The following is a 22783-nucleotide window of genomic DNA, read 5'->3' as shown; positions in this document are numbered from 1 at the left end:
CTTTGCAATGATGCTGCAGAGCTGAGGTCCATCCTGGGTTAGAGACAAGAGGTTGTTTATGGAAGTACCAATGGTAGAAGTGCTATCTGAAGACTCAATCTGTTTGATCAGGACCTGAGAAAGGTTGAGCATTCTGGTTAAAGACATAAACCGATCTAAATCATTTTAACCCTTATCAGCAGAGATATTGCCGAGGACACTTTAATAATACACGCTTTTGACATACCGTAAATCTTTGAGAGTTGACGTGAAGAATATCAATTCACTGATTCTGATGTGAAGAAAAGCGGCTTTTCGTATCGGCTACAGTGGGGCAAAAAAGTATTTAGTCATCCACCAATTGTTCAAGTTCTCCCACTTAAAAAGATAAGAAAAGTCTGTCCAGAAAATCACATTGTCTAATTTTTAAAGAATTTATTTGTAAATAATGGTGAAAAATAAGTATTTGGTCACCTACAAACAAGCAAGATTTCTGGCTCTGACAGACCTGTAACTTCTTCCGTAAGAGGATCCCCTGTCCTCCACTCGTTACCTGTATTAATGCCTCCTGTTTGAACTCTTTATCTATATTGAAGGAGCAATGATTAGGAAATGGAAGACATACAAGACCACTGATAATCTCCCTCCATCTGGGGCTCCCAGTAAGATCTCACCCTTTAGGGTCAAAATGATCACAAGAACAGTGAGCAAAAATCCCAGAACCACATGGGGGACCTAGTGAATGACCTGCAGAGAGCTGGGACCAAAGTGACAAAGACTACCATCAGTAAGAACTCTACTCGTCGTGTTTGGAGGAGAAAATATGCTGAGTTGAATCCAAAGAACACCATTCCTACTGTAAAGCATGGGGGTGAAAACATCATGCATTGTGGCTGTTTTTCAGCAAAGGCACCAGGACGACTGATCCATGTAAAGGAAAGAATGAATGGGCCATGTATCCTCAGATTTTGAGTGAAAACCTCCATCCATCAGCAAAGGCATTGAAGAAAATGTAGCTGAGTCTATCAGCATGACAACAGTCCCAAACACAAACGCCCGGGTAACGAAGGAGTGGCTTCCTAAGAAGCATTTCAGGGTCCTGGAGTGTCCTAGCCAGTCTCCAGATCTCAACCCTATAGAAAATCTTTGGAGGGAGTTGAAAGTCTGTGTTGCCCAGCGATGGCACCAAAACATTACTGCTTTAGAGGAGATCTGCATGGAGGAATCGGCCAAAATACCAGCAACAGTTTTTGAAAACCTTGTGAAGACGTAAAGAAAATGTTTGACTGCTGTCATTGCTAACAAAGTGTTTGTAACAAAGTGTTGCGTTGAACTTTGGTTATTGACAAAATACTTATTTTCCACCATAAAAACATACAAATAAATTCTCTAAAATCAGACAATGTGATTTTCTGTATTTTTTGTTTTCTCATTTTGTCTCTCATAGTTGAGATATACCTTTGTCAAAAATGATAGGCCTTTCTCATCTTTTTAAGTGGGAAAACACAATTGGTGGCTGAATAACTACTATTTTGCCCCACTGAATACAACACACTAATGTTAAGTGTTGCTCAATGGCACAAAGCCGCTTTTCTCTACCACAGAATTCGCTGATTTATGTTAATTGAGTAAACAGTTGAAGAGTGACAGTAGTCGAAAGCATGTCAACACTGGAGCTAAAGCTCCATTGTTAAAAGTTTGAGCGGGTAACAAGTAGATTACAGGTTATATTTCACTGAATTCACACAAATCAGGTAATCAATAGCATTTATAGTGAAATGGGTAGTAGACATATTTATGGCCCTGATACATCACAGCTCTGTATTGGAAGACTGACGATGTGTGTAAGGGGAAGACTTGTTAAGCAGGGATACATTACAAAGTGTTGTTGATATGGACTGTGGACAAAGTTGCATACCTGGATTTCATTGGCTAAAGCCATGTCAATCATGTTGCTGAACGAATCACTGACATCTGTGAGGATTTCATGGATGGCCTCTCTCATTGATTTTAGGAAGAATTCATCATCTGTGTGAAGGCACCTGCAAGCGACAAAACACTCAACTGTTTAGCATAAACACGTGCATTACAAACTTCACAACGACAAAACGCCAGGGTTACCTCTCTGTAATGTTGGTAAGCTCCATGCACTTCTCCAGCAAGGATTTCTCATACTGCAACATAGGAGACGGACAAAAACATTACTAATCAAGAATTATTGTTGATCATCATAAATGGCGTCCACTTTTGTAGCGCTTTTCTACCTTCTTTTAAGGCCCAAAGCACTTTTACTTTTTCACTAATGCAAACACACACATTCACTGCCAAACACTGGAACCAACTAAGGTTGGGCAATACTAGGGATTTGGGTATTGATCCGATGCCAAATAATTACGGGGCTAGTATTGCCGATATCAATAACAATATTGATGCCTTTTTCTTGAAATGTCGTATTTTAGAATATTTCCCTAAACACTTTTTGTTAATTAAGTGTATAATAAAAAATGGGACAGAGACTTCTGGCAAATAAAAACGTTAATTTTATAATTGCAACAATCTGAACTGAACAAACGTCAAATATAGAACATGTTATACCATAGTAAAAGAAGAAAACAGTAACAAGTGCAAAAAAAAGCAAAAATGAAACTAGAAGGAACTGCATTTCCAGAAGAAAATGCAGGGTTGATTGCTATATTGCTGAATGAAAACGTAATTTGCTGAAGAAATGGCTGAATGGTTGAAAATTTGAAGATGTTGCTAACATGGTTAAAAGTGCTAGCATTGTGATCAGCATCATCAACTCACTCAGAAAAACCCAATGCTTAAGCTAATTAGCTAAGCTAAAGAGCTACATGTGATAAGTTGATAGAAAATCCACTTTCTTTCAAATGGGCGGCGTTTCTATTCATTTTATCTTCATAGCAACCATTTTAAACGAAAAAAAGAAAATTTTTGGACATCCTAAGCAACAGAGGTTGTTTGCTAACCACGCCCACATTCCTCATATGTCCGTATTCAGTACGTTTCAATGTGTTCAGTTCCAGCCATGGATGCATGGATTCAATTTTCACAGTATTCCATTGAAAAACATGCGAGTTATAAGAGTTCGCTACTTTTGCGAGCTAGCCACAAGGAAAATCTATAACTTCTAATTGCAACATTTTTTCCACAGTAGCTTTTCATTGATACCCGAGAAGTTACAAGACGAAATCTCAATGAATACGTTTCCCAACGTTTAACTCCCAACAAGAAGTTAAATGTAAAAATCGCCTCATATTTTGGCAAAAAATGGCCACCAAACCGTAGGTCATGTCGCCATCCCATAATGATTTCAAAACTGATGTTGTAGTCAAAAGCATGTTTAGCATTTTAACGTTTTAATGGTGTCTCTAGGTAAAAGTATGTTGAAGTTATATTGGTTGAAAGAAGCATAGGCTTTCAATGGAGGGCAGTTCAGTTTCTTGCCCAAGGACACTTCGACACATGGGCAGGTAAGGCAGGAACTGAACCTGCTATCCTCTGATCAGAGGTTCAACGCTCTACCACTGCACTAGGGCCACCCAGGCAAGTAACAATTGTCTGTTCTCTGATATAAGTTTGCTCAATATAACTTCTCATCCACCATTACCTTTTGCATCTCAGGTGGGATGCTCCGAGCAGCACCATACTCATGCACCAGAGAGCGCACGTGGCAGTTTGCGCGCACAGCTGTACTGTGGACCCTCTGCCAGCGGCCTTTCTCCAGCCTCTGGAACATTTTTCCTAGCTCTGTGCTAACGACGAGCGCTCGACGAAGAAGAGTCTGCAGGTTGTTCCTAGCAACATGGTCCCCTGCACTGACCCCGGAGGTCAAAACCAGCTCTCCGTGTTGGGAGTCCTCCTCCACCCCAATGGGTTTGGCCTGGAGAACACACATGCACTCCACTTCCGTCATGTGGCGGAGGTCATCCATCCAGCGTTGGACCGAATCAACCTGTAGAGACTGCGTGCGGGTACTGCGGAAGAAAAGAACAGAAAGCGTGTTCAGAGTTAACATTATAGTAACAGCCAGATGAGCCAGGATATCATTTTAGGCCATAAGGTGAGGATTTTAAAGCAGAAATGGCTACTTAAAATATGCTTGCTTGCTTGCTCGGTCAGAGACACGATAACCCCCCTGAGAAACAAAAAACTGTTCACACCGTTTAATGTGTACTGTGGACACTCGTTTATTGGGGAAGATGCATTACAAAAATAAGCTTTAAAGGCAGAAATCAGTAAATTGATCAACTTCCTTTTTTACAGTTGTTATAGATGTTTTAAAGCTGTAAAAGTATACACTGCACACTTTTGTCAGATAGACATTTGAACATTTATACAATTTAAACCATCACAGAAAAATGATTACAGTAGGAAAACAAAGATCTGATCAAGACTGACAATTAATGTAAATTTGGCAAACTGAGCTCGTTCTGTACAGGCGACAGGAGGAGACAAGAACAGCCACTCAGACATTTGCGAGCCTCAGACATTTGCGAGCACTGTGATAATAATCTACCCGACAGCTACATGCACGCACTGTGGTTCTGCACTCCTGTCCAGGCTCTCTGGCAGCAGGTATGTGCCGATTTATCAGTCTGGCTTAAGGTTTCAATCACTGCCTCACCGTCACTTTGTGTGCTTGGTGACATGAGTGCCATCGATATAGAAGAAGGATTAGCATCTATCATTTTCATAACTCTTTGTATTGCCAAAAAAACTATTTTAATAAATTGGAAAAACAAGAAAAATATAAACATAAGTCAACACAGAAATCTGCTGTTTGATCATATCAGCTTGGAAAAAATGTCAGCCCAAAGCTCAAGTAACTTTGAAAGAATTCAGTCTCTCTGGTCTCCTGTGGTTGACTCCATGACTTAGGGGGTGGAGGGCTTGGTCGTCGCTGCTCCTTGCCCTTCTGCCGTGGTTTGGGGTGGGGGTCGGGGCTTCCAGTGCCTGGCGGGGGCGGTGGGGGGCTCCGTTGGTCGGGGGGTCGGGTCCGGTGCCTGGGTGGGGCGGGCTGGGGCGCTGCGTGGTCCTCTGGGCTTGGGTGCGGGGGTGCGTGGTGGGGGGGTGGGGTGGTGGTCTGGCTTGGCTTGGGGGGGTGGTCCCTTTGCCTGTGCTGGGGGGGGTTGGCGGGGGGCCCTGCTCGGGTGGGGGGGGCCCAGCGGCGCCGGATGGGCTGCCCATCTGCACCTGGGGCTGGGATCGGCCCTTCCCTGGCTCTGGGACGGGACGGGACAACCCTCTCGGGGCCCCCGGTCGCTCTGGGTGTCACCCGCTTCGGCTGCGGGGTCTGGGGTGGGGTGGGGTGGGGGGCTTGTCGGCCCTGTCCTGTGGGGGGGCGTTCTGGGGGGGAGGGGGGGCCCATTATTAGTACGGGTCGGGGGGGCTAGCGGGTCGGGGTCTCCGCTGAGGCAATCAGTGGTTGCCTCGGCCGGTTGGCCTCCTCGGTCCCGTCGAGGCCTGACCAGAGCTCTTCTAGGGCCGGCGTCTGGGGGTGGGGGCCTGGGCTTGCTCCGGGGGGGGCGACGCTTTCTGGCTCCTCTCTCTCTGTGTGGGGTGGGTGGTGCCGGGCCTGGGGTGTCGGCGCCTCCGGGGGTGGGCCCCTGGGCTGGGTGGCCCTGGCCCCTTTGCTGGGGGTGGGCTGGGGGACGGCTGTTTTACCACCGGGGGACAGTCTACCAGCTGTCCCCAACTTACCCCCTTCCTTATATAACCTCATATTAGGGTGAGGGGGTGGGGGGTCTAGCCTGCGATGCGCCTTGGGGGGGGGGCTACTTGGGAGTGGCCCCCCTCCTATGGTTGCCGTATGGAGTGGGCCCCCCCTCTTTCGGTTTTATTTGCACCTTAGACATGTAGGGTCCTTGGTAGGGGGGGTGCTTGGACATCACTGCAAGCAAGCAGCAGATGTCCTCCTGGCACCCTACCCGCCAATTTTAACCGCACCTTAGACATTTAGGGCCCCTTGGTGTGGAGGGTGAGGGGACATCACTGTGAGTAATCAGGAGATGTCCCCTTAGTGCCCTACTCGCCAATTTTAACTGCACCCCCCTTAGTACACACACCCCTCCCCCTTCAATATATACATTCAAACATAAACATGCACACAAACACCCTCTCAAACACCCATACACGCACACACATTTTACAAGGAAGGTGGGACCTGGGTCCATCTGTCCCCTACCCCTTCCCTGGTGGGGGGTGCGGGCCCCTTGGCGATGGCGGCCGTGTCCCTTGGGTGCCGGCTCCCTGGGCCCGGCGTTGCTCTCTCCGCACGGTGGGGGGGTTCATATTACACCTGAACCGGGGGTGTTCGTGTCCCTGGGGGTTGGTCCTGGTCCTTGCCCCTGGGCGCTGGGCCCCGCCAAACTTCCAACATGGCCGAGCCTGGTCGGGCCATATTTATAACATCCCTTGTGGGCCGCCCTTTTTTCCCCGGGGTTCCCCCCTCCTGGGCGGGGGCGGCGGGCCCCTGCCTTGCTCCTACCTGGACCAACCGTGGGCCGGGTGGGTGGCTGCCTGGAGTGCGGAGCGGGTCTCCCTTGGGGGGTCCTGGCTCGTACCTGGGGTCGGGGCGGGGGGATGCCCGGAACTCCTGGGTGGTGGTGGGGTGCTCGTCTGGGGCTGTGGGCGTCCCTCTCCGGTGGGGCCCTGCGTTGGGCTCTTCCGGCGCGGCGGGGGGCTGCTTTCCTGGCTGGGCTGGGGCGGCGCTCTCTTTCCCTCTGCGCCTCCCTGCTCTCTGGCTCTGGGGGCCTCGCGGCGGTCCTGCTGGCCCTGGCCTGGGTGGCGGTCTTGGTCGCCCGGGGGGCGGTTGTTCCCTGCCTGTTCCCGTGTGGCGTTGGGGGAATTCCGGCTGCCGCTGCTGCTGCGGCGGGGGTATGGGTGTGGGGGTGGCTGGGCGCTCCTCCTCCTTCTTTTCACATTCCACCATCCATTTTAGAAGAACATATACACTCACCTGAGCACAGGTGCTAGCTCACCTTTGCACTAATAGTTTGCATGATTGAATGAATGAAAGATTTCACACTAGTTGGTTTAAAGGCATAGGTATGCGTTCGTGAACACTATCTGTCTTGTGTGCATGTTGACATGTGGACATTTTTGCGGCTAGCAGGTGTGTTGATAATATTTGAGTGTGTGTGAACAGGCCCCGCCCTTTTTGTACTACATTTGAACCGTACCGTAACGATAAACAACCAGTAAACCTGTCTGCTCTATGCTGCTTCATGGTCTTACCCCCCTTCCCCTCCTATTATCACCCTCCTACCCCCCCCTCTCTCTAACGTCCCTCTCTCTTCTTCCCCTCTTTCCTTTTCCGTCCGGTCCAACACCAAAGATTTTCAAACATGATTGAAATTAATAAAGTTTGGCCTCAATTACAAAAGGGGTTTATTTAGACATACCTTTGGTTTGTCTGAAGATGAATAACCCCTCTTGTTAAAATAAAATATGTCCAACACAAGAGGCCCTCAGCTCTCGTCTGTTTGCCTAGCTGTTGGACATGACAAGTTAAAAAAAAAAAAAAACAAAAAAAAAAAAAAAAAAGAACAGCCAGGATGCAGAACATAATGCTTTAAATAAAAGAAAAAGTCATGACACTGAAAAAAAACCCAGCAAGACTGTGAAAGGTAAACCACGATCTAACACACTGTGTTTGCCAAAATGAAGTCCCTTTGGCTTCAAATTACGGTGTAATAGTTTAATGAGGATTTTAGACATTTTTTTATGCAGCAAAGTTAAATTTTAATTTCAGAATGTGATTCTTCCTTCGATCTCAGGTTAATGGTTTTAGCAAAATCATGTAAGGAAAAGAAATCTATGGGGATTTAGGGCACAATGCTTGGCTTTTTTGTGCGCAATGATGGTTTGCGTGACCATATTGCTGTTTAGATTAATGTCTGGACAGCCTGAGGAATCTTTGCAGCCACAAAATCTAACATAGGAAGGCAGTTAGTGGTTAACCATCAAATTTTAAACAACCATAATGTCTGCACTATGAGGCCAACCGTCAATTAATGGTCTATTTTCAAACTTGTGTCATATACAGTGTATCAGGCACACCTTCAGTGTGTCAGTCAGTCAAACTTTATTAATAAAGTCCATTATTCACAAGGTCCTCCACCTTATAAGGCACACTAATCTTTTGATAAAATAAAAAAGGTTTTTGAGAGCGGAAAATATGCTTGTTAAAAAAAAACACCTAGTCTGACCCCATACAGGCTCTGCAAACAAAATAATGGGAACTCGTTGGTGCTGACCACCCTCCTGATTAAGCTCAAGCTGGTCTACATGAGAAAGCTTCATCACGTTTGCCTCCTCCACATATAATAACATGCTTAATCAGTTCAAAATTAAGGAGGCTGTTTCCATCAATCCAAAGTGGGTGTTGAATCAGTGGCAGGTCATTAAACATGGCCACACTGTAATTTTATTTTTCTTCCTCCCACTATTTGACCCTGTGAGACAGTGTTTGGATCAAGTAATAACGGCGGTGCTCTTTCTAGCAGGCGTACTGACTACATTGTAGACGGTTGATCTGCACACAACACTCCACTCAATAGGTCTTAAGAGGCAGGGCACATTTCACAGACCCACTCAGGTAAGAAATGTGTTTTTAAACGTGTTCTTGTGGCATTTGTCTTGTGACGGAGGACAAATATAAAGAAAAATAAGCTCAAAATTATATTTTTGACTCTTTATTTAAATTGTTGTAAATCAGGAGCAGACAAAAAAAAATTCAGCTGTAGATGTGACACAAGTGCTACAATCGACAAGCCACAAGCTTCCTGCTCTGCTCCATTCTGATGCATCCACTTCCAGACGAACAGATCCATGAATTTTCCTCGTCTGAGCTGGAATCTGGATCTAAACTGTACGGTTGGATAGCTTCAATATTGCTTGCTATTTTTGTTGCACTGCTAATGTTAGGTTGAGGGAGTGAGGGGCTGTAAGCTAGCGAGAGAGTGTAAACAAGGGGATGATGGGAAGTCATGGTGGGCTTACTCTGCATCAGCAGTCCCACCCACAACTCGGAGGTGAATTTCTGATGAACGTTTGTTACTCTGCAGAAACCATATCCTAAAAAAATGAGAGGTTTTTTGAGTTTGGCTAAAAATGGCTTAATAATAATTAAAAGACCGCTGGGAACGATGATCAGAGTGGGATTTTAACAGAACAATAAATCTAAAGAGGAGCAGCCATGGGAGGTAAAATCTCTACTTTAGAGAACATAATTGAGCATTCAAATAGCAACATTTAGAAAGACTTAGAAATTCTGGGAAAGTTGCACTTGAAAAAATATTATCTTAGAATTACAAAGAGAACACAGAAAAATGCAAAAAACAGATTGTTTTCAGTCAATGTTGTTCACTGACTGATGAAAGAAAAAAATGCTTCTCTTAGGGCTTTGATTTGGGCTGAAGAAACTGCTTCAAACTTTGCCAGTCAGTTTTATATTTTAACAATGAAAACACTTTTTTGCATTTTCAGAAACGTTTTATTTCTGTGTTATCTTTTTTATTTAAAAAAACACCTCAACTTCTGTGTTGCCTATCACTGATGTAAAGAATTTAAATGAATACCTTTATTTCTTTCTACCAAATGGAGCTATGAATAGCCACAGGAAACACCAGGATTTCAGCTAAATCCACATGGCATTCCTGGAATCAATAATGTGTGTTTAAGGTCAATGCTCTGATAATTGCCAGCTTCTGGCGTTGTTAGTTTAACCCTTTATGTTCCCTCAGGATGACGACAGCTAAAGCGACAGGCTGCACTGTGCAAACACTTTTCCCAGCTTTCATCCCTCCCTGCACTGACTCTAATGAATGGAGGCTTAAGGGGGGCAAGCTCAGACTTTTGCAGCCGGAAAGACAAAGTTCCCTGAGAATGTGTTGGTCGATGGCTACAGCGGCACCTGCTATGAGTCAACATTTGAAAAGGAGATAAAGAATATTCTCCGCTTTTAGCTCTTGACTTATAAACAGGGCATCCAGGTGTGCAGGAGTGACATCTACCTGGAGGCTGATCTGATGGTTTTAGCAGGAGAGGTCAATAGAGAAGAAACAGTCAGAGCAAACTCCATGGCAGTCACTTATTTGGATGGGCCAGAAGAGTGGGGACCATTGTTATGAAGATTGTTTTACAAAGTTGGGTGAATGGCATGACGGTCAAAACTCCATCCATCCATCCAGACATCCATCCATCCTATGAGATGAGCTGCAATTAAAAGTTGAAAAGCCACACTGTCCGTATAGACATGATCTGTTTTGTTCCTCCTACTGACTTTATCCACCGACATTACAGAGAAAAACGTTAGGGAAGTATTACGTTTTGATCAGTATAAAGTGTCTATTTATTTTTTGTTTGTGAGTCAATCCAGACGACAGTCCATGGGTCACTAGGATGGTCCTAAAAAGTGGAAGTTGGAAATTCTAAGCTCCAACCCTTGAAGTTGGTTGGATTAGCTGAGAAAACTCTTCTTGTGAATTTTTGTCTCAATTGGACAATATTTACCCCTCCCTCAGTGACCTTGAAGTCTTCCCCTTCAGCCCCTATGGGTGTGCATTGTCAAGGAATAAAAACAACATAACAATTAAAATTAGAATGAAAGTATTAACATCAGAACTGATCTCAAACAATTTAATCTACAATTCTACATGTAAGAAAAAGAACTAATATCAATGATGATGTAAATTGTAAACATTCAAAACATCCATTATATGACTGAGTATGCTTTTATTCCTTTTTGTTCTAAATGTGAAAAAAAATTCTTAAAAAAGCGATATTCATATTCCATATCCAATGTATGGTCTCTGTCCCAAATATTTGTTAGTCTTTGAGACTGCCAAGCCCATCTATTGGCAGCCAGATTAGTTCTCCTTAGTCTTCTGCTGAGGCACCATACCATTCTCATTGAGGGAGGGGTAAATGTTGTTGGAATTGGAAAAAAATTTACAAGGAGATTTTTTTCAGCTATTCCAACAAATTTTAGGGTTTGGAGCAGAAAAATTATTAATTTGAAAATTTAGCCCTCTGGAAGGACCACCCTAATGGGTCACCTACTGATGCTCCTGTAGATAATTTTAATGATAGTTGATGAATTCTGTTTTTTGCTATAATTATTTCTGATTTTCGCTCTAATTTTTTCTGAGTTTAAGCTGTCATTTTTTTCTGATTTTTGCTATAATTTTTTATGATTTTACACCATAAATTTTTTCTGATTTGTGTATTTTCGTCAGATTTTCACTCTCATTTTTTTCTGATTTTGGCTATAATTTTTATTGACTTTTTGCTGTAATTTTTGTCTGATTTTCTCAAAACTTTTTGTCAGATTTTTTGCTATTATCTTTTTTAAGGCTACAACAATTGTAGTCCTAAAGCGAGAAGAAAAAGACACGTCGTAACTTCCTTTACTCAAACATGCTGGCTCACTCTGTCAGAAAGAGTAATATTAGGGATTCTTGTGGAGTTTGTTTTAACAAAAATGAGTTTTTGTGATGTTTTTGAGATTATTTATGGTGAGTTACTGAGAAACTGCAACTGTAACTTATTTTCTGCATCACCACAAACAAAAATAAACAGTTCAAAGCACATAAACTAAACGGACATGGATCATATCTATGGCACAGACACATAGTGGCTTTCTTTTTGTTTTACATGAAAGCATTAGAACAAAGATGTTCTTTTTTATTGAATGCAATCTGCTTCCATATATTACCTCTATATAAATAATTAAACACAAATACCAACAATTTCAGAAGAAATTATACAAAAACACCTGCTTGTAAGGATGTGTCTCCTGTGACTCATAAGTCAAATCTGAGAACCTGATGGCTCCTAGTTGTCAGTTTTAAAGAAAAACTGTAGGGATTATTTTACTGCTTGCTTCTGCATTTTTCTCGTCTTTTTTGTTAGAAGGTATAACAAAAATAATGAGGAAAACTAGATTTTCTTTTTGATAATTATGAGACATTCATCAATTCCCGAATCCATGTAGTAGTTTATCCACCTAAGCTTTCAAATGTTATTTTACAAGATATACATTTATTATTGGGTACCATTGCGCCCAAATCCCTTCCTTCAAATAAATAAATAAAAACCTCATAAGGAATTGTCAGAGGAAATATTGTTATAGTTTTCCGAAAGAAGTTAGAAAAACAATAAAAATTTATTTTATTTTGCAGTTTTCCTGAAGCACTCAATCGGACTAAATTGCAATATGTACAGTATATATCTACATATATAACCGGCTAGGTACGCAGGAAACCAGGGTTTGATTCCCGGGGGGAATGAACAATCAATGAATGGTAATGGTATCAATGGTGAACAGATAACATCACCCAGTGAGGGCCCTTGGACAAGACCCTTAACCCTACTGCCTACCTCATAATTTAAGTGACAATGAACCACATGTTATGCCGGTTCAGACGTCGCCCGGCCAAACAAGGTCTGCATCAGGTGCTGGGGGACCAGAGCACCATGATGGAAAGTGGGCTACTGGAACAAGACGGAAATGGACTAGATGTGAGAACAAGGTTCTGTTAGAATGTCACTACTCAAGCAATCCCACCCAGAGGGGTTACATGCAGAGAATGTAGAATGAATGGATGCTTCCAAACCCACAATCAAGGCTTACTGCCAAACAACTGGTAGCCCAATGCTCTAACATCCACAAACGGCAACTCCTATCACAACTTGAGATTGAAGCAGTACAATACAATTGCAATCGCACCACGGGGTAGCCAGAACAGCAGGTCAGAGAGGAGGCTATACCACACTCCCACCCTGAGCTTGGGTACACAGCCCCAACAACCATAGATACGCTGAGCAAGGCAGCAACTGACCTGAAAGACAAGATCATGTCTAGAATGAACACTAGGAAACCCCGTCACCAGCTACACCGGTTAAGTGATGAGTAGCCTGAAAGTCTCCTGGAAGATGTGAATGAAGCATTGAGGGCAATTCCTACCACAACAATCACAGAAACCAATGAACTGGTTTACACTTCAGCAGCAGTGATCCTTCAGATGCTTGGCTATAAGAGCAACCATGGGAGAAAACAATACCCACTATGGAAGCAACGGTTAGTGGCCAAAATCAAGCCAACTCGGGGGCATGTGAGTAAGCTGACAGAGGCTCAAAGAGATACAATGAGAAAGCAAGTACCTAAGAGATACAGCCAGATGCCCATACCTGAAGCACTGGAAACTGCCAAACAAAGGCTTTTAGCCTTGAGCAGCCGCCTAAAGAGGTACACAAGAGACAATGAAGCCAGATGGATAAACAGGCTGTTGGCAACTCAGCCTGCAAAAGTGTACGCTCAGTGGCAGGGTCAAAACAGCCGATCAGACCCACCAAGGCTAGAAACTGAACAGTATATGGGAGAAAGTGACAGCACATAACAGCAATGCCCAGTGGCTGGTCTCTCTGAGAAAAGAACATAGCAACGTCCCTAAACAGAATCCAGTATCCATCACAGTGGCAGACATCCAAGAAAGAGGTAAGAAGAACTGGACAGCACCGGGCCCTGACATGATACATGCCTACTGGCTAAAGAAGCTCACCGCACTCTACGAGGGCCTGGCAGCACAAATGAACCAGCTGCTAAGAGATGGGACTCACCCCGAATGGCTAACGGAAGGGCGAACAATCCTGATCCAGAAGGATCCCTCAAAGGGTGCAGTCCCATCCAACTACCAGCCAATAACCTGTCTCTCCACAACATTGAAGTTCATGTCTGGCATCATTGAAACTAAGATAAATAGGCACAAGGATCAATACATGAGCAACACACAGAAGGGCATTGGTAAAGACTCCGGGGAGCCAAACACCAACTCCTGGTTGACAGAAAAGTGGCTCAAGACTGCAAGTTACAACACACCAACCTGTGCACAGCCTGGATTGATTACAAGAAAGCCTATGACTCAATGCCACACACGAATGCCACGTCACTGAATGCTTGGAGCTGCACAACATCAACAGGACTCAAAGAGCCTTCAAAGGAAATTCGATGAAGCTGTGGAAAACCATCCTTGAAGCCAATTGGAAGCCACTTGCACAACTGTCCATCAAATGTGGGATATACCAAGGTGATGCTCTGTGCCCACAGCTGTTCTGCATAGGTCTGAACCCCCTCAGCCAAATAATCAACAAGACTGGCTATGGATACCGACTCAGAACTGGGGCCAACATCAGTCACCTCATCTACATGGATGACATCAAACTGTATGCTAAGAGGGAGCGTGACATTGACTCCCTGATCCACACCACCGGGATCTACAGTACTGACATTGGGATGTCATTTGGGCTCGAGAAATGTAGCCGGATGGTGACAAAGATAGGCAAGGTAGTCCACACAGGAGGGGTCTCACTCCCAGAAGGAACAATGGCAGACATTGAGGACAGTTACAAGTACCTTGGAATTCCACAGGCAAATGGCAACCAGGGGGCAAGGAAACAAGGGAAGCAGAAAAAGCTAAATACCACCAACAGGTTAGGCAAGTCCTGAGAAGCCAGCTCAATAGCAATAACAAGACCGGGGCAATAAACAGCTACGCACTGCCAGTTATCAGTTATGCTGCAGGAATAATAAGATGGCCAAAGGAAGAGATACAGACCACAGATGCTAAGACACGAAAGCTCCTCACCATGCACGGAGGGTTCCATCCCAAATCCAGCACCCTGAGACTGCATGCAAGCAGCAAGGAAGGAGGCCGAGGACTAGTGAGCGTGGAAGCCACTATCAAGGATGAAACATCCAAGATCCATGAATACATCAAGCTCAAGGCCCCAACTGACAGTGTGCTCAGTGAATGTCACAGACAATGGAGAACAGAGGATGCAGTGCTGGAGGACAGATCCTCATGGGAGGACAGACCACTGCATGGGATGTACCACCGGACCATAACTGAAGTGGCTGATATCAAGAAGTCCTACCAATGGCTAGAAAGAGCTGGCCTACAGGACAGCACTGAAGCACTCATCCTGGCAGCTCAGGAACAAGCCCCGAGCACCAGAGCAATAGAGGCTCAGATCTACCACACCAAACAAGACCCAAGGTGTAGGCTGTGCAAAGAGGCGCCTGAAACAATCCAGTGCATGACTGCTGGGTGTAAGATGCTGGCAGGGAAAGCATACATGGAGCGCCACAATCAAGTGGCTGGAATAATATACAGACACATGTCTGCAGAATATGAACTGGAAACCCCAAAGTCAAAATGGGAAACACCTCCGAAGGTGGTAGAAAATGAGAGTGCAAAGATCCTGTGGAACTTCCAGATCCAGACTGATAGGATGGTAATGGCGAACCAACCAGACATTGTAGTGGTGGATAAAGAGCAGAGGAAAGCCGTTTTGGTGGATGTGGAAGTGCCAAGCGATGGAAACATCAGGAAGAAGAAACATGAGAAACTGGAGAACTACCAGGGACACAGAAAAGAACTGGAGAAAGCCTGGAAAGTGAAGGTGACAGTGGTGCCTGTGGTAATTGGAGCACTCGGGGCAGTAACCCCCAAGCTGGAGGAGTGGCTACAACAGATCCCTGGAAAGACCTCAGACCTCTCAGTCCAGAAAAGTGCAGTGCTAGGAACAGCTAAGATACTGCAGGACCCTCAGGCTCCCAGGCCTCTGGTAGAGGACCTGAGCTTGGAGGAGAAACCACCCGCGGATGGATGGATGGATGGATGGATGGATGGATGGATGGATGGATGGATGGATGGATGGATGGATGGATGGATGGATGGATGGATGGATAGATAGATAGATAGATAGATAGATAGATAGATAGATAGATAGATAGATAGATAGATAGATAGATAGATAGATAGATAGATAGATAGATAGATAGATAGATAGATAGATAGATAGATAGATAGATAGATAGACAGACAGACAAATGAAGTAAGAAACCCAAGTTTAAAAACAGTCATCCCATATAAATTTGACCGTATCTGGCATTTTTTAAGCGATTTTCCTCCACTGTGTAAAATGATCCTGTAAAGATAAATCTGTCTGGATTTGCCCACCAAGCCAGACATCACTCCCCTGACTGCAGAAATGAAAAGAGGATGATAGTAGGGTTGCTTTCCAAAGAAGGATAAATGGTGTAGAATTGGGCTTGCAGGGAGAAGCTAATAATGCTTTGAACCAAAGACCAATACAGACTAAGTCCACAGCATTTTCCCACAAAGAGGTTTTCAGTAATGAAGCATTGGGTTTCTTCTTCCTCTATAAGATGCAAATGAAGAATCAGGCAACAATCATCCAAATTAAGAAAAACATGTTCATTTATTGAGTTCACTTTGTCCTGCATGCACTACTCCTGGTTTTCACAATTCTTTTCTCACAATGGTTGAAATAAACAATCAAATCAAATCACTATGTTGTGTCTTACTGCGCTTTTTAATTAAAATGCCCCCCCCCCTCCCCCACACACACATACTCATAAACTCACCAAAATGTGCCCACACCTACCTAGTACCAGGTGAAAAGGAATCTTGTGCATAGTCAATAACCCCCTTAAAATAATGACATCACAACGGGAGAAACCTTAAAGAAAAAAAAATGAACGGGACCTAAATCTCTTATGGGGCTAAAAATAAAAAATTGGTTGTTTAAAATACACTAATGAAACCAAAACACACGTGTCGGGATATCTAAACCAAGTTTTGAAATTATTGTGGGATGCCTACTTGGCGAATCTTTTGTGGTAAAGTGTGAAATTTGATGATTTTCCCATTTTCCCACGATAAGGGCAAAGAAAACCTTTATTCAAGACCATCTAAGGCAATTTACAAATTCATAGAATACATAGTGCACTACAGTGTGCACTACATAGTACACTATAGAGTGCATTCGCCATTTTGAAGTGCTGTCCAAATCTAAAATTCCAAAATCGAGTGCCCTAGAAATTTCCCTGAAGTCCCTGCAAAAAACCAGTGTGCATCAATGTTTACTAAATCAGCGAATATAGACCACAATGCATTGCGTCTGATCAATTTTTGCCAAAAAATGTATTTAAAAGTTTTTTTTTTCCAATAATCCATCAACGTTTTTATCTTCAGAAGACAGTGGACCCATAAATAATTTGTCGCAAAACGCTCATATCAATTCGATTTTAACTTCGTGAAATCGACGCTGTCATATTCAGCAAATTGAAAAAAAAAGTAGTGAGCATGATGTCTGAAGTGCTTTTAAAATTCAGGCCGCTACATAGTCCTGCACTGTATAGTTTGTTATTAGTTAGGTTTAGGGTGGGAAGTCTACAACCACCACCAAAGTTTCATTGACCTTTGACCTTGGGAAGAGGCCACTATCGTGAATGAAAGAAATATACAGAAGCAGCTGCAAATTTAAACTCCTCCCTAGGGACTTTATCTATTGCAACATAACTCCTGGAGCACCTTTGCGATCCTACTTGCTAAAAATCATTTGAAAGGCAGTTATTAGATCTTTAACTACGAGTTTGAAAAAGTGGTATTTCCTTGTTACTCACACATCTTTTACCAGAATATTGTGAAAATGTAATGCATGAGTCATTGGCTCAAGAAGAACAAAATGATAGAACATGTGATATGAATATTTTAGGAATGTGGGCGTGGTTAACAAACACAAAGGAAATCCAAATTTATAATTTTGTAGATACTTCTAAAAAGGACATAGACCTGTTGGTCAACGCTAGCCGACCAAAACACCAAATGGATGCTGTGGAGATAAAACTAACAGGAAAGCCAACATTTTGTAAGGTTTTTTTCATAAATTTGTCACGTGCAGCTCTGACCAGGCTAGAGGTAGCAGAGGGGGAGGGGCCTGAAGGGGCCACTCAGCCAGCAAGGGGGCATTGGGAGGGCAGCTGGGGTGGGTATCACCGCCACTTGCAGCTTTAATTTATAGTGTAATGAGAATGGAGGAGGACATTTTTAGAAAATACTTGTCCTAGACTTTTAAGTTGAATTTTTCTGCATTGGCTCACAAAAGACGACAGCGAAAAATGAATTTCCTTTAATCGCTTTTGTTTTTTAAAAGAAATCTTCACGTATTTATGACCGCTTTATGTAACATTATTCATCCTTGTGAAGTCCAGACCATCAGATGTCTTTGTAGTAGGACTCTATGTTCCTTCAGTACATCATACATCATTTTCTCCAGGTTGTGATGCTCTCCCATTTGAAAAGGGAATCATCTAAAAGTACCCATTTGTAAGTATGGTTATATTTTTAAAAAGCTTTCTGCATCAGCTGCTCAAATATTATGCATTTATTTGGCAGATACTTCATATTGTCACAAGGACAGGCAGACGACTGGAAATCAGAAGATCAGATCTTGATAAAACCCTCGGTATGAAGGCAGAGCGGCACAAACAATACTTCCCACTGAGTGAGGCTCAGGGGGCCCCAAATGCAGGCCTACATGTTTTTCAATCAACCTACCATTGAAGCTCCTTATAAGCGAAACACGCCTGATCAATGTAATCAGCAGCAAATAACCATTGTGCCATCTTATGGGGTCAAGATGACCCCACCCTTACATTGACGTGTTATCTGATTATGTGCAAAAAAGTCCCATGTCAGTTGTAATGTATTGACTTTGCTTGACATTTAACCCTTGTGCTATCTTAGGTGACCCCACCCTTATTTTGACGTGTTACTCCTACCATGACAAAGGTGGATAAAGGTGGAAAGATTTCATGTAATCCATGGACACCAGTGAAGATCACAAATCATTGAAGAAAAAAGGTTCAGAGCACTGTCTTTTTGGGTCCAGATGACCCCACTCCCAACTTTAACGTTGGGAGTGGGGTCATCTGGACCCCACAAGGGATAAGGTAGGGTTTCTGGAAAACCAGCAGAACACCGGCCCTCGAGGCCTGGATTTGGGGACCCCTGGCTTTGTAGACTCTGATTGATTTAGTATATGAGAGTCAGATGTGCAACTTTCAGAAACTGGGGTTGCTGGGAGATGTAGTGCGTCTAGAACTCTTGAGTCGGCTCCACCCAGTGACCAGAGGGGGAGACAGATCTCTAAATTCTGACACATAACATTTAACTCTGCATTTGGTTTCGTCATTTAAAGTACATTGGAAGGACTGGAAGGACTTTGCTGAGTCCATCAGAAAAATGCCCCACCATTAGGAAAATGTAAAGTAATCAAATCAAAGCAGCTGATTTTAGAATAAAATAGTTCCCACGTTGGCCATGAAACAAATAAATAAAGCAAAACTCATCAAATACAGTTTTAAAAACAGTATTTCATTTCAGATTTAAGAAGAAAAACTGGGGATTTAAAAAATAAACCTATGAGTGAGATTAAAATATCACTCAGATTACAAGTGTCAAAATGTCTGCCTGACTACCAGGTTGGTAAAACGGTTTTTTTTAGCTTTATTCTTTGTAATTGGGTTTAATTGTGCGGGATGTTTTTTTTTTTTTTTCATATAATAAACTGCTTTGCACAAACGCAGAAAGTGATAACTCAGTTTAATTTCTTGGACTATAAAAGGAGGCTAGCTTTTTAAAACTGTCTTATATCAGTAAAAAGAAAAAAAAACTACCCAGTTCACAGCAAAAATCAAAAACCTTAAGTACATTTAATCTAAACGAGAGCACTTTTCATTTTTACTCCTCGATTGAGGGAAAACAATCTGATTCCAACGCCCACCAGGGATTTGTGATCGCAATTATTAAAGCAAATAAAAACAATCCATGAAAATTGTATGTGGATTCATAATTTCAGCCTGGACCTAAATTTTGACCTGAATAAAAAAAATCAGCTTGTCTATTACCTGTGACAGCAAATACATTAAAATAAATTCCTAATGGTCTGGCAGGACACCAAAAGCTCTCACTTTTCCCATCAGGACCGAGCCGTTTCAGAACTGCCCATTCTAAAGGTTAGAGGCGTCTGGTCTAAAATCATCTCTCAAAGCATGTCGTCTGGAAAAGCTGTAAGAGTTTTTAACCCTTCAATCTGTGTCATCTGTCTTTATCAAAGCAGAACCATTCAGTCTGGAGGAAAGCCCAAAGGTCTAGGAACCTTATTAATCACAGACTGAACTTGGAGCTAAAAACAGAAATGCCCGCATAAATGCAGGCTACAGTGTTAATCCCTTAGTGTTTGCTGTTTATGGGGCGTTTCTAATCATAAGTCATAAATCCATTTACAGTCAGTGACGGCATATGTGTTTTTGTGAGTCATCGCCTCCACTGCAAACAGTTTCAGCTCACAGGGCAAACAGCAGAGTTTGTCATGTGTGACCATTATTGGAAAACATGGACCTATTTGTTCTTCAGGGGATGCAGTGCTCCAGTTCTACACACTGTCCACACTGTGCTGCACTTCACAGATCATAAGCACATGCTGAGTAATGTCTGCTCCTTGTTGCTTGATTAATGGTTTCCTTACATCAAAAAAGCTGCCTAGCTGTTACCCTACAGGTTTTGAACCAAGAGGAACCCTAGATGTCACCCAGATTTACCAGCGCTCCCCACGAACAGACATAAAAAACAACTGTGGCTGAACTTGGTAAGTTGAGTAGTTTTTGGATGCCACTAAATTGAGTTCCCACGTGTCCATCTGTGGTGTGCCTTGGTTGCGTTCACCCCAAAAAATAGAACGTTCATAAATTAGTCTGAAGGTTTACACCGCCTCCTTAGTGTCAGCTTCTGATGCCTGTCCCTCCACGATGCAAAGCAACGCAACACAAAGCAATGCAATGCAACGCAAAGCAACAAAAAGTAACGGAGCACAAAGTCATCTAATGCAGCGCAAAGTAATGCAATGCAGCACAAAGCAACACAAAGCAATGCAACGCAAAGCAACACAAAGTAACTGAGCACAAAGCCATTCAATGCAACGCAAAGCAACACAATGTGAAGCAAAGCAATGCAACACAAACCAAAGCAGCAGAAAGCAACACAACGCAACACCAAGTAATGCAATGCAACGCAACACAAAGCAAAGCAAAGCAATGCAACACTACACAAACTTTGTGCAGGAGTTGTATTTCCAGTCCGTCAACATTGGCCTTTAGTACTGTCCGTACTTTAACTCTAGTGTTGAGGTACCCTCTACCCACCCTTCAGCTATTATGCACACTAAAAAATGAGACATAAGAACAATTCATTCAGTGAGATGTTATGAACACACCTGCATTTTATTCTATAAAAGTTTACAAAGAGAATACAATCCAAGCTAAAACAAATGACTTTTCAAGAAGGGGGGGAAGGGGGGGGGTTATTTACTAAAACACACCAGTCTGTGCATTTCTGTTTGTGGGTTGAGGTTGTGGAATAACATGTAGGAAAATATTAAAATGAGTAAAAACGTTACACAAGTTAAAAAAAACAAATTGAAATAAAATGCTGCTGCTCTGCAGAAACTATGTCCTGGAATAGGACACAGGTTTTTTCAAATATTTTGGCTAAAGACTGCATAATAATTATTGAAGAACCACTGGTAATGCTTTTATAATAGGCAAATATATAGCTGGAGTGGGACTTTAAAGTCCAACGGAAGAGCTCTTCCAGCAAAGCAAGGTTAGGCGAAGTGTCCGTGTATCAGGAGATACTTCTAAAGTGTTTTCCATTCAAAATCTGTGTCTCTTCAGTGGCAGTTTGGACTCCAGTAATAACTCTTTTTCAGGTTTTCTTGTGCTTTGTAATTCTAAAATGGAAAACAAGTCCTTTGAGTGCTGCTTTAGGCTCCTCCCATACGCACCACACCCATGGCATGGGCATTAAAAAAGAACCACAGGCTCACAGGCGGACCAGCAGCCCCTCCCACCTGCAGTCACGCACTTCTCCTTCATTGTTTTCACTCTCTCCATATTAAATTTCCACATTGCCTGTTCTTTACACAGAGCAAATTCGATGTTTGGTGACTTCTGGCAACTGTCGTGACAACCAAAAGCTTCTTCTTTTATTGAGATGTTGACAACAAAGGTTTTCTGTAAGCTTCATATGATAAAAAATGTGCACTTTGTCATGACTGGGTACCTCTTAAACAGCACACTTATATATAGTTATTCTTTTTAAATCCTGTTTAAAAGGTTTGATCATCTTTTGATCTATTTTCAAAGTGTTCCCAGTGGTCTTTTAAATTCACCTCCGAGTTGTCGGCAAGAACGTCAACAAAGGGTAAACCCACCCTTCCCATCCTCCAACTGTTTACACTCTATCTTGCTAGCTTACAGCCCCACACACCCCAAACCTAACATTATCTGGGCAATAAAAATGATAAATCATCATCTTCAGGTGGATGCATCATAATAGAGCAGAGCAGGGAGCTTCTAGCCCGCCCAAGACAAATACGATCTTCAACTTCGACTCAACTCTTCTACTCCTGATTCACAATTTTTTGAATAAAGAAATAGTCAGAAATGAAATTTTTTGCTTAATTGTCTTTATGAATGTCCTCCATCATCAAAATGCTACAAGAACATGTAAAAAAAATATCCTAAAACGGGATTTCATTGGTACGGAAGAGGATTAGGGCCATGGAGAAAGACAAAAGAAGGGCATAGAAATTTCTTTTTCTTTTTTTTTTATGCCTTTGTTTTTCTTTCTTCTGTACAATAGAGTGGGTCTTTTAAGAAATAGGTTTAACAAATGTATGATTTTAGGTCTCCAGCTTTTCTTTTCTTGCATTTGTAAGTTTGGAAGTCAAAGAGTGGAGTCTTTGGATTGAATGACTTGCAATTCCTAACCGAAGAACGAGCGGAAACTCTGTCAAATACCAGAACAGAACCATCGACCGCTGGTGCAGAGAGGATGGAAATATGAGCAAA

At 42.9% G+C, this 22783-nt stretch overlaps 1 protein-coding gene across 3 annotated transcripts in view; it reads right to left on the bottom strand.

The window, feature by feature from the left end:
- Positions 1-22783, bottom strand: part of insc (INSC spindle orientation adaptor protein) — a 76065-nt gene that overhangs the window by 20901 nt on the left and 32381 nt on the right. For all 3 annotated transcript variants that reach the window (XM_004069393.4, XM_078949251.1, XM_020703798.3), the window contains exons 3-6: positions 3608-3974; positions 2101-2153; positions 1898-2021; positions 1-114 (exon numbers count right to left, since the gene is read on the bottom strand). In XM_004069393.4, coding sequence (XP_004069441.1) covers positions 1-114; positions 1898-2021; positions 2101-2153; positions 3608-3974 — 658 coding nt within the window. The remainder of the gene's footprint in view (positions 115-1897; positions 2022-2100; positions 2154-3607; positions 3975-22783) is intronic.

This window comes from Oryzias latipes, chromosome 6, assembly GCF_053564925.1.
Source record: "Oryzias latipes strain Hd-rR chromosome 6, Olatipes_Hd-rR_3.1".
Taxonomy (NCBI): Eukaryota; Metazoa; Chordata; class Actinopteri; order Beloniformes; family Adrianichthyidae; genus Oryzias; species Oryzias latipes.
This window is presented reverse-complemented; position numbering and strand designations above follow the sequence as displayed.